This window comes from Sinocyclocheilus anshuiensis, unplaced genomic scaffold, assembly GCF_001515605.1.
Source record: "Sinocyclocheilus anshuiensis isolate Anshui unplaced genomic scaffold, SAMN03320099.WGS_v1.1 scaffold758, whole genome shotgun sequence".
Taxonomy (NCBI): Eukaryota; Metazoa; Chordata; class Actinopteri; order Cypriniformes; family Cyprinidae; genus Sinocyclocheilus; species Sinocyclocheilus anshuiensis.
Genome location: NW_015548126.1, coordinates 2,269,484 through 2,282,657, shown reverse-complemented (window position 1 = coordinate 2,282,657; position 13,174 = coordinate 2,269,484). Strand labels below are relative to the sequence as shown.

General features: G+C 35.2%; 1 protein-coding gene across 1 annotated transcript in view; it reads left to right on the top strand.

Moving 5' to 3' along the window:
• The first annotated feature begins 9,771 nt into the window (after positions 1-9,771).
• The window catches only part of LOC107704699 (spartin-like), a 10,587-nt gene continuing 7,184 nt past the window's right edge, over positions 9,772-13,174 (top strand). Inside the window, exons 1-3 of the mRNA XM_016507686.1 lie at positions 9,772-9,931; positions 11,196-11,672; positions 12,779-13,068. Of these exons, the coding sequence (XP_016363172.1) occupies positions 11,198-11,672; positions 12,779-13,068 (765 nt within the window). The 5' untranslated portion in view covers positions 9,772-9,931; positions 11,196-11,197. The remainder of the gene's footprint in view (positions 9,932-11,195; positions 11,673-12,778; positions 13,069-13,174) is intronic.

Below are 13,174 nucleotides of genomic sequence, written 5' to 3'. Positions count from 1 at the left end.
TTAAGAAATATCACACGGACAAGAGTATGATGTGATAACAGCAGCTGTGCTGATCTCAGACCAACAGCACCGGTGCAAGTCTGATTATACAACAATTCAATAAACAGTTGTCATTTACTTGCCACTGCACATTAATAATAATAATAATAATAATAATTTTGATTACTAGTGTTAGTATTATTAGTAATATTAATGTTACAGTAAAATAAGTCATTGTGCATCTCCAAACATCACACGGCGGCCTTCCTGAGTGAATCGATGTTTTGAACAATCTGCTGAATGAATGATTTGATGACTAGCTCATGTTAGCCCGAATTAATCAGCTGTCTTCAACGAATCAAGTGAGTTAGATTCAATGAATCACTCATACTTGTTTGTTCCTGAATAAAACTCTTTGAGTCACTTTGAATGAAACGGTTGAATGAATGATTCAATGACTCATAAAGTCATTTGTCGCCACCGTTTGGTGACACGATGTAAATTTCAGAAAGAGTCACTAATATCCATAAACGCTAAAGGCTGCATTTCTGTCTCTGCTTCAAAGGGAACAACTCTGAAAGAAATAAAAGTTCCAAAATGTTTTCTTTTTACAGCAATTCCATAGAAAAAAAAAAAACATTTTTGGTTCCCCAAAGAACATTTTAGTGAATAGTTCTTCAAAGAACCATTTTGTATGTATGTGTGTATGTGTGTGCACTTGTTTTGGTGGTTTATGGAGACAAATTTATAATGATGTGGGTATAACAAAGGTATTACAATGTGAAGGTGGTTTATGAGGACACTGCCTATGTCCATGCAATTCAAAAGGCTTAAAAAAACATACTAAATGGTGTGTTTTTTTTATGCAGAAATTTATCTGTGAAGGGTAGGTTTAGGTGTAAGGTTGGTGTATGGCGATAGAAAATACAGTTTGTACAGTATAAAAACCATTATGGCTATGGAGAGTCCCCATAAACCACCAATACCAACATGTGTGTGTGTGTATGAATAACATTTTAAAATTCGAAAGAACCTTTTTCCACTATAAAGAACCTTATGTGGAATGGAAAGGTTCCATGGATGTTAAAGGGGTCATATGATGCGATTTCAAGTTTTCCTTTCTCTTTGGAGTGTTACAAGCTGTTCGTGAATTGATAAGATCCCTAAAGTTGACAAGTCTCAAACCCAAAGAGATATTCTTTATAAAAGTTAAGACTCGTCCACGCCCTCCTAAAACGCCTCATTCAAACACGCCCCCACATGTCTACGTCACTGTGTGGGAAGATTTGAATAACGCCGCCCAAATATTCAAGCGAAAAAAGAAGGCATAACTCTGATTCTCGCTGTATATTGTCGCTGCCGCCGCCGCCGCCACCACCATGTTGTGGAGACGCTGTGTGTTTCGTTGTGAAAGCGAAACTACTTTGTTTGAAAACAGTATAAGTCATTATAATCAGTAATTATGTCCCCACTGCATGCAACAAATGCCTCGTTTGTAATGGTTTTTATTGGTTTTGTCTCGTCGCTCCGGGACACGGCATCACAGTATGGTAGGGGCATAACATTTGCGTCACACGGTTGAGGTATTCGGCCGATCACAATGCACTGGATAGCTGGCCAATCAGAGCACGCCTCGCTTTTCAGAATGATGAGCTTTGTAAAAATCGACGCGTTTCAGAAAGGCGGGGCATAGAGGAGAAACAATAATGTACATTATGTGAAAAATAATGTGATTTTTGAACCTTAAACCGCATAAACACATTTCATTACACCAAATACACAAAATAATGTTATTTTTTAGCAACGTCATATGACCCCTTTAAACGTTCTTCATAGAACCATCAATATCAATAAAGAAGGTTTATTTTTGAGAGTGAATTATGGTCTCTACTTTGCATCTTGAGGCATTCTTGTATTTGTGCCTGAGAAGCACACTGTTATTTTAATTGCACGGCATGTATGCCAGCTCCCTGTTATACTGTATGCTGATTTGTTAAAGAAAACGTTGGCACAGGTTTTAAAACAAGCTTACATTGGCCCAACAGCCTCTGTGGCAAAAGATTACATTACCTATTGAATATTTTCAGACAAGGAACAAATCCCAAGATTAAGAGTTTTGAAACGTAAGAACACATTAGAGTAAACTTACTACCTTGAGTTTACAAAATGCAAATTTTATCATCCTTTTTTATAGAATAGTTAAAAAGCTCATAATTTGAATTTGTCCAGTAAATTTACTGAATGCATTAATTCATTTGGAATTATAATAAATAATAATTATACAATTATAATAATTAAATATATTAATATATTTATAGATAATTTATGTATTTATAAATATTTGTGTGTGTGTGTGTGTGTGTGTATATATATTATTATTATTATAATTATAATTATAAACTCATGCCATATGTGCTACCTTCAAGGATGTTCAGATTGATTTATGAGACATTTTTCTTGCAGGTCTAAAATGTCGGTAAATTACCCCTTACTATTTCTCCAATTTCTGAATGTTGACGTAAAGGAGAAATTAACCTCACAGGAGAAATCATTCTTCACAACAACCCAAGTTATTGAAAAAAAAAATGAACTAAATGACCATGGCAGTGTTCTGAATCTATGAGCATTTAAAGTAGTTCACCCACAAATTAGCATTTATGTCATCTTTTACTTTCTTTCATGACTTTCCAAACTTGTATGACTTGATATTTCTTTCTTGAAACACAAAACGTTTTATTATTTTTATTATTATTATTACAGGACTGGGGCTGTCAAATTCCAAACTCCAACTCGAAAATGACAGGAAAATGACAACAAAAGTTCATACCACATATTCATTACATTTATATGTGCTATAATCCAAGTCTTCTGAAGCCAGTAGCTTTGTGTGACAAACAGACTAAAAGGTATTTTTCAGATTTTCTCCTTTTATACTGCACAGAAAGATAAAAGTCGTAAAGGTTTGGAATGACATGAGGGAGAGTAAATGATAACAGATTTTTCATTTTTCCTTTAAGCTCTTCTGAAGTATTACAGTAAGCTTGCAGTCAGATGATCATGCAATTGAACAGATGATGGACAGATCATCAGCAGTCAGTCAACTTTTGTTTTAGGTTTGAGATGAAGATAATGTAAAGAAACCCCCTTTATATTTTCACAAGAGATAGGATTGAACATTTGACCTCATCAGTGAATATTTGAAAAATGTCAAGTGAGTCACTGAGGCTACATTAAAACTTCCATATTTGTACAGTACATACCACCCGATCAAATTATTCAGCACAGGATTTGACTTTCTGTCTTTTTCTTAAAACAACAAACCGATGGAAGACAAAAAACCTTTCCAAAATGTGTTTGGTTAGCAGGCATAGCAATGAGTCAGCTTTCATTTAATAACCAAGATGTAGTGAGGTGTATGTGTGTGTGTGTGTGTGTGTGTGTGAGACTGTGAGGTATGTCTGGATAGAATTAGTCAGGGCTTTGGTGCATGGTGCTTTGGTAGCATCTGGTGGCCTGATGTGCGGTGTGATGGCAACAATCTCTGTGGCTAATGGAGTCACTCCTAATTAACTTAGAGCTTTAGCTTCAATCAAACTCAGCTTAAGTACTGTGATCCCTTTTTCTGTGTCTACTACTGAAGTCATGATCTTTTGTCTCTGTGTCTACTACACAAGTCATGATCCAGCAGAATCCATGTAATGGCTCCACAACAGATACATTTCTTGGGCTTTCTCTGGAATCTGAATGCATACGGAACAAATAACCGCTGCCTCTAGAGAGGTATTATGTCAATTGAAAAGAAAGGTCTGTGGAGGCAATATTCCATGTGCTACAGTTTAGGATGGCTATCCAGACAAAAACTTGTCTCACAACAGATCATTTATATTTGAACAGACCAAAAAGGAATAGAAACAGAATAGAGCTGAAAATTATTAAAGGGCTCTGCAGTTCTTAGGTAACGGCTGGTGTAGACATTTGGTTAGAACAGATTTCATTAAATTAACTTAAAAGAGTTCAATTAACTCAAAAGAGACCCAAAAATGAAAATTCCGTCATTAATGACCCTTATGTCATTCCAACCCCGTTCCGAAAACCTTAATTCATAGCTCGTAGCTTCATAACATTACGGTTGAACCACCGATGTCACATTTTAACGATGTCCTGTGCTTCTGGGCCTTGAACGTGGTAATTCCGTTGCTGTCTATGCAGGGTCAGAAAGCTTTCAGATTTCATCAAAAATATCTTCGTTCGTGTTCTGAAGATGAACGAAGGTCTTATGGGTTTAGAACTACATGAGGGTGAGTAATTAATGACTGAATTTTAATTTATTGGGTTAACTAAGCCTTTAAAAGGTCACTTTCATTTAGTACATAAAACTTGCTCTTGCTATTTATCCTCTGACACATTTATAATAATAATAATTATTATATAATTTTTAATTATTATTATGTTGGAGCTGTGGCCATGTGGTTAACACACATGTTCTGATGTGTGAATATCGGACACTCATTTCTCTCTCTCTCTCTCTTTTTGTGCATGAACTAATAAAACTTTATTTTATTGGCTTTTTTTGTACCTGTCAAACCCAATGGCAATCAAAAAGACCAGTTAAATAAATCAAATGAACTCAAAAGGGAAAGTATCTTAATGTACACACCCTCTCAGATTTCCAGTCAAAACATGCAGGGAGCCATAACACAACTACATGTGTCTTTAGTCAGAGGACTCTGAGAGAAATGGCAAAAAAAAAAAAGGGTTAGCTCCAACGACCAAGCATGCTGTTTTTTATAGCTCTAGGGTGCATCTAGGCTAAACAACATAGTGTGCACTTGCAATCTATTCCCAATTTCCAGTTGTTTAAAATAAAAATTTTAGGCCAAACTCCATCCCTATAGCACATTTCATATAATTTGCAAATTAATTTGATTATCATTATGGTAGAGTGTCAGACAGGTTTAGAGGGCTATGTTTCAGATTGCACCATCAAATTAAACATCATTATCTCAACATGTTACTGCTACTCATCTTCAGAAATCCTTGCCACTGCATGCTCCAGGTATTTAACGCAACCACTGAAGATGCTAGACAATGTTATTTTGCTATATTGTCTTTAAAAGTGTGATAAATAATTTCTCGTCCCGAGAAACATAACGCTATTCAGACACAAACAGGCTATTCATTATCAGCACATATGTTATGTGATCTTGAGCCACATCACATTAGTTTGTACATGATAGGAAAAATGTATGATTCATAAATCATGGCATTTGTGCATAATATTCACAATTAATATAGCATTAAATACTACAATACGTTTGGAATAAATACAGATAATGTGTATGATAAATAGAGTGTCTGCTTTCCAATAGCGCCCCCTAATGACACATGAGAAATCATTCTGCAGACTTTAAAAAATTGCGATACATAATGTTCGGTTAATTCATCAACTGTAGTTAGTTCGTTTTGGCATCCACCGTAAGAAGCTTAAATCCTTGAACAAATCTTATAAGTTCTTCGGACTCTATTTTTATTCATCTTAAAGTAAAACGGGGCTGTGGAATTTAGATCTAAGCTCATACATTTTCCAGTCGCTGATACCCTTTACCCTAAATTTCTACCTGCCATGGTTTTAATAAAGAAACATATTTCTGAAGACGTAGCTTGGCCTTGTTTTACCTCTCTGCTGAATGTCAGTGTCTTGTCAGTTTCTTGGATGAGGAAAAAAAAAAAACGACATATCCAACACGGCAATGAATCACTCCCTCAGGGATAGCTTTACAAGAATTAGGCAGTTCTCCCTTACACAATTCAATTCAATGCAAGTGTATTTGTATAGCGCATTTCACGATACAAATCGTTGCAAAGCAACTTTACAGCAAATTAAGTTTCTACAATATTTAGTAGTAGCTTATCAGTGGTGACTGTCAGTTAATGTACATATGGCAGAAATGTACGGAAAAATCAATTAAAGACGTAATCAAACAGACGATGAACACTAGTAACAGCAATTATTATATGACGCAATCAAACTTATAGCAAAATGTGGCAGACAACATTCCTAATGGGGCTCTGGGTCCTGCAGCAACACCACTATTGTATCTAAAGCTGCCTCTAGGTGAGAAACATCAACTATATATAAATATAAATGCAGTTAAAGTCTTCGAGAAAATCGTGTAAAGAGGTCACCTTGCTATAGGTAAAATCACTTCCTATCTGGGGCAAGAAGCCCTGTACTAGCTGTCAGATTTTTTAATTATCATATTTAATGTTTAATTTATTTAGACAATTTTGTTAATGTATTAATGTCAAATAATTTATATATTCTATGAGTCAAATATAGCCTAATAATAATAATAATAATAATAATAATGACAACAACAACAACAGCAATTAGATAAGAAAAGAAAAAAGATGAACTAATCACAATGTTTCAAATAAATTTCTTAAATGTTGATGATCAGAATTATTTGGTTATGTTGCAGGGGGTGTCTTGCTTCATCTTCCCCTAATACATTTCTAAACTTCTATAACTTGAAATAGTTTATTCCATATTTTTTATTATAATTTTTTATATATATTTTTTAAAACTTTTTATTGTATTTTATTTATTTTATAATAATAATAATAACAACAACAACAACAACAACATTTACTTCCCTCCACACTAAACATGTATTTATTTATTTATTTCAGGTTTATTTGACAGGGACGATGCACATCAATAATACATAAATGTACGATGTGCCAGAATTAGCCAAAAGGCTATTTTACATCTGCAGTCCCTGGACTCATGATAAAATTGTCACCCTAAAAATATTAAAGAAATAAACTATACATGATACATTCATAATACATACATACTCCAATATACAAATAAAGATTACACTATACATAATACAGTTCTATCCAGCTATACTTACAACCAATACTTGGAGTTAATGGAGTTTCTTTAATATTTTATTTTATTTTATTTTAACCTGCCTCCTTCCGCATAAAAAAATAATTATTTAACTATTGGTTGGAGTTAATGCAGTGTTGGTGAGACCAGTGGCAGAATTTATGGTCAGTATATGGTCCATATGGTCTGCATTTGGTCCAGATCACATGCACACCACTGTGTGTAAATCTGTGTAAATATCCAATAAACCCTCAAGCAGCGTTTTATAAATAGGACTTCAGGGGTCAAACATGACACATACGGACCTCCAGAGTCCACAGAGAGCTTGATGAAAAACACCACAACTCCCGTGACCTATAGTGATATCATCCAAACAACATAATGTGACGTGTTGGTGAACATACTGTATAACAGGTTCACAAATGTTGATCATTATAAACTTCATATTAATGCACAGCTTTATTAATATAATGTGAATTTAATGCACATCTTTCAAAGCGTGCTTGTTTATAGTCCCTAAACTTGGATCCTTCATGCTGCTGAACTTTAAGGGCACTGTTGTGACAGTATACAAAGATTTATAGTGCAATAACTTTCTCTTTCCTCAGGGGGTTTATGTGAATTCCTGTTTTATGTATTATACCGTACATGCACTGAGATATAGTGCAGCCGTATGCTTTGGTTTAGTTTGACAGTGCTGTGATGTCATGCTTACTGTGATGTCATATACTTTGAATCTATTTTATTGTATGTTTTTAGATCTCACCCTTCACATATCGATGTGTACTGTAATTAATTAGCACTTGTGTAAGTGTCACATGTGTGCAAACAAATATGATTTTCCAGCTTGTTCTCATGTAAGTTGTTTTGTCTGTGGGAAATACTCTATATTTTGCTGTTCAGCTGGTTGGAGGAAGGCGTTACTAATGTTAAACACAAGGCCTTTCAAATGTGAAGTAATGCATGAAGCAGATGTAGTGTTATGCACCTTAAGAGCTTCATGAGGCTGGCCAAATATCTGTCTGACTGTCTCAAAATCTCAAGTGCTCTATACTTTCCCTTCTTTTTATCTTTGGAAAAACACAGACAGAGCTTTTCTCACATTGAATTTTACATACCTCCTGCTCCAGGTGTTTTCCAGTGTACTGTACAACACATAACTAAACATGGACTGAACAGCCTCAAACACCCTTTGTCACAGCTTTTATTAAATATACAGCTTCAGCGCCCTCTGTTGATCAATGACTTACAGTATATTGTAATATTGTGGTTTATATCAGCGTGTGTTGGATATTTAATTGTGCAAGCTCATATTTCATTATTTTTACATGCATGGTGATCTTTACCGTTATCTAATGCTTACTTAATTCATCATTAAAATCACTAATTTAATAACAACAATTACAATTAAACGTTATCTTTAGTAAATCAAAAATATTAATTTTTGGACTGTAATGTTGTGATGCCTGATTGTTTTTTTATTTACATTTATTTATTTCGAAAAAGTATAGAATTTTTATATCAGACATACATCGGCTATAACATAAACATAATTATTGGCTTTTCAGTCAAATTTTTAATTTCTGTGCACACCTAAATTCATCCTGAATTTCGGTGTTTCCTTTAAAAAAGAAGTATTTAAAAAGTCCTACGAAACCCAATTTCATCTTCTTCCTTGTAACAAGGTGCTTGAAATCAATCATGGACATGTATCAATAGTGTGTGAAGAATTATCTTCATACCTAAAACTGCCTGGTATTAATTGGTTCAATGAAACACAAAGGTTTGAGTGCCAAAGCAAATAATACTTTTCATAGCCTACGTGACTGCTCTTAATTAGATGGGATGGGAAAACATTTCAAAAACAAATTGCCTACAAAGAAAACCAGCTTTTGGTTAGGCCTATTGATTCAATTAACTATAAAGGAGAGAAAACATGCTCTGAAATTTATAGGCATTTCAAATGCTGCAGCAAATTTCTCACTGTATAAATTAAAACCTTCTTACAATAACTCCATGTGCCGACTACAAAATGTATGATTTATAAATATGAGAATTAAAACGTCACATGCTGATTTAGAGGTTGCTTTATAAAGATAAGCCTGGTTTACATTGAGATTAATCACTGGTTAGCTTCAACCTGTTAACGTTTACTCTGAACATGTTGCCTTATGCTCGTTTTAGACATTTTAACCTTAAAGATCCCCTGAAATGCTTAGAAACACGCAGCGTTACTCTATGTGCTGACGTCATTTTAACTGAAACAGGAAGACAGGGCGGGACATATCAAGCAGCACCGCCCCTTTTTAAAATAGCCAATAGCGTTCGTTTATATCACAGCTTGGGCTAGAACCGTTCAGAGCCGTTGAGCTCCGTAAAGCTGCATTTGACAGGGTATGCCAGCCACAATCTCATCCATATTGCTATAAAATATAGCATTCTGTGTAGAATTCAAATAGCTCCGATACATTTTGTGGTCTGCGCCGACTCGCGCATGTGATCCGCTCCGTGCTATCGTGTCTCTAGACCGGAGCAGAGTGTGTGTGCGGTGCAGTGGTTAGCGTGACACAGCGCGAAACCAGACTTCTTTTTTTCCTGAATGGAAAGCATATTTAAACTGTTTGAAACGTTCCCTGTCCCCTATATAGTGTGCTACGTGCCATTCACTGTACAGAAAATACTAATTCTGTGGACAACCTTATAGATAACCTTAAGAATAACATATTGATACTAACACCCAAAAAACTTTAATTTTGATTTCATGGGGACTTTAAATGTTAATGAAAAAAATGTCAACTAGGCTACATCTGTTCAGCAAATTCCTCTAACCAATCATAAACCTCAAAAAGCAACACGTGACTAAACGCGGAAGCGCATATGTAATGGACGAGCTGCAATCTAGGCTTTAAAAAACGTCTTTATTGGATCACGTAATAGACACGCACGAGTCCAGCAGCAGCTCAGCTGTCAGAGAGCTGGAGCTGTTCAACAAGCCCGGAATAACGCGGAACACACATTAAACTCCATATTTCATTTCATTTATCACATCTCCTGGTGAGTTTCCAAATGGAAGTGTTTTGTTAACTGCTTTGAATACAACAGATGAGAGGTGGAGGTTAATATGTGGGCTTTATGAAAGGGTGTTTGCCAGTAACACTTTCATTATGTTGGATTGTTGTTTTAATACTTAATAAGATACTTGTGTTTCAAGATTCACTAGATAAACTATCATATAGGCCTCTTCTTCAAGTCTGAATGTCACTTCGCAATGTTAAGCAGGTGTTTACTTTGTAAATCCTCATGCATGACACGCTCGTGGTCAGTACGTCAGTATAAGCTGGTCCAATGCTAATAGGCCAAAAAAGGTCATTTAGCTTAATACGCATAATAATTGAAGTTCTTCTGTAGAAAAATACTACAGTATATTGGTACCATGGTACTGTAATGACGCCAGATGGTAATACAGTCAGTGGTACTCTGATATTATATTATTGTATTTACTTTTAAAAAGAGTACTTAATATGTTTTAAAAGAATATACTTAAGTTTTAAATTTAAATAAAATGCAATCAGTTGAACTTAAGAGCGCTTTTTTGGCATAAGAAGGACTTAAGTACATTTTTGTATGTAATTTCATGAGTTCTTCCATTGTCTTTGAAATATGGTTAATGTATGTTAAATGTACTGACAATTTATGGTAAACTCAAATGTACTTTAATGCCATTAATGTTTAAACTTGTATGTCATGTATTCAAATATTTACGTAATTACGCATTTGAACGGATTCAGCTCTAGTTTAGTACATTTAAATATATTTATTTTAATGTATTATTGAACACACTAATTAAAATTTAAATTAAGCATGTGATTTAGTCAACACTTTAAAATAAGTGTATTTCTTTAAAGCATGACAAAAGAATATTAAAATTTACTTTTTTTTATTTGACCAGTTTTATTACATTATCTGCAAGTATAATTTTAAAATATACTTTGAAGATTTGAAATACACTACAAGTGAATATTCATATTCAGTACAATTAAGCACGCTTCTTTTTCACGAGGGTACACATGCACATGCAAGTTATTCCAACAACAAAAAGACTTGGTAATATTTTTGGTAATATTTAAACAAAATGTGGTAACTTTTTATTTCACAAACAATCTTTCCATTTCTACAAAAAAAACTAAATTGTAGAAGTAAAATTGGCTTGTTGGCAGATCTTGTAATATAAGAAAGGCAAGGAAGTCATGTGACATAGAGGCAGGTATGTAGCATTAAAAAACATGGAGTTGACAACATTCCTGACTTCTTCTTTCAGTTATGGAGCAAGTGAAGCAGGAGGCCTTTGATAACGCCAGGCTGCAGGTGATCAAAGATGGGTACGAGAAGGCATTCGCATGCATCAATAAAGCTCTCACAGAGGATGAGGCGGGCCACAGTGCAGAGGCGCTAAAACTGTACCGACAAGGGCGGCAGCACCTCCTCAGGGCTCTCAGTGTTCCCTCACAGGGTATGGAGTGTGTGGGTCCCTCATGGGAATCAGTTAGACAGATGCAGCGCAAGATGCAGGAGACTCTCAACAACATCACCACTCGCTTAGCCATGCTGGAAACCAGCCCAGACCTCAACGAAGTCTCGGATAGCAGCGCAGCCCCTCAGAAACTCTACCCTGAAGTCCCGAAGGTCAAGCCGGAGAGGCTGACTCCACCACAGACTCCTTCCAACGGCGGGGTTGCAGGGGCTTCGGGTGGGCCAGTTCCGGTCTCTCCCTCAGCGCAGCCCAATATGAACAAATTTTGAATAATAATGAAATTATACATTTTTAGTTTTATACATTGTTATTTGTTGTGCTAAATTCTATAAACCAATAAACACACATATACACACATTTAGTTTCTTTTATTTGAAATGTTAAATAGTTTTTGTTGTATTAAATTTAATAAATAAAAATGAATAGAAATGTAGTAATTTTAAAATTCTGGTTGAATGACATTTTTGCATAGTACAGTAATGAACATTTGGGGAGAAAATGTGCTTTATAAACGGTTAGTTTGTAGAATTATACATAAATGTAAATATACGTAAATTATATATAAATATAATAATAAAATAATTAAATTTTTTATTTTAATGTAATAATTTTTAATTGACATTTTTATGTACATGACAGTTAAGCATGTTTTCTTTTATAAATTTATAGCATTTCTTTGTATTAGAACAAATATTAGGGCAATAAAAAATAATGTCGCAATGCAAAAATCTTAATGGCCCTAAAAACAAGCTTAATATTATTTACATGAAATATAATTTCTTATTTGTGGGTGAAATGTGACCCAGACATGTTGAAGGCAAGTTTCATGAGATTCTTTCAAAAACGGTTGCTTGATCTGTTCAGCCCATAGAGACTGTTCATGTAGATAATTTCCAGGCATTTGTACAGAACGGTCCAAGTAGGCTTGTTTTCAAGACATGGTGTCCTGTAACCTACTTTCACAACCTTTTGTCTGGCTCTAAAGCTCCCTGCGCTCTTGAGATGGTGTTATCTTTAATGAGACCAACCTCATCCATTGTTTCTTAAAGTGTTAGTTCACCCAAAAATGAAAATTCTATAGAAACAGCCGTTAAAGGGATAGTTCACCAAAACTTTTAAATCTGTCATTAATCACTCACCCTCATGTCGTTCGAAACCTGTAAGACCTTCGTTCATCTTCTGAACACAAATTAAGATATTTTTGATGAAATCAGAGAGCTCTCTGATCCTCCATAGACAGCAAGGATACTATCACGATCAGAGCACAGAAGCGTAGCAAGGACATCGTTAAAATAATCCATGTGACATCAGGGGTTCAACCGTAATTTTACGATGCTACGAGAATACTTTTTGTGCGTTGATCGTGATAGTATCCTTGCTGTCTATGGAGGATCAGACCATTTCCTACGGCACTGACTCGGGCGAATTCTCCCTGGTTGGCGATGAGTTCTACAGCAATACGTCTAATTCTGCACCTTCTCCTCCGTGTCTGGGGGAGGATGGAGAGGAACTCTTTTTCCTTCCTCAAGGGGTGCAGATCTTCTTCGTTACACCTGAGGGGCAAGTCAGTGCTCCCTCTTATCCAGGGTACCTGCGCATCGTAAAGTTCACCAGTGAGCAATCAGAAAGGATTCCAAACAGGCCACCTGCCTTCCTACAGGTGAGAAATCAAAAGCTGTGTTATTTAGTTATTCTTCATATGCCTGAAAGAGAGAATCTCACGACGAAATGTCCAGCTTTTTCATATTAAACACAATAAAATAAAA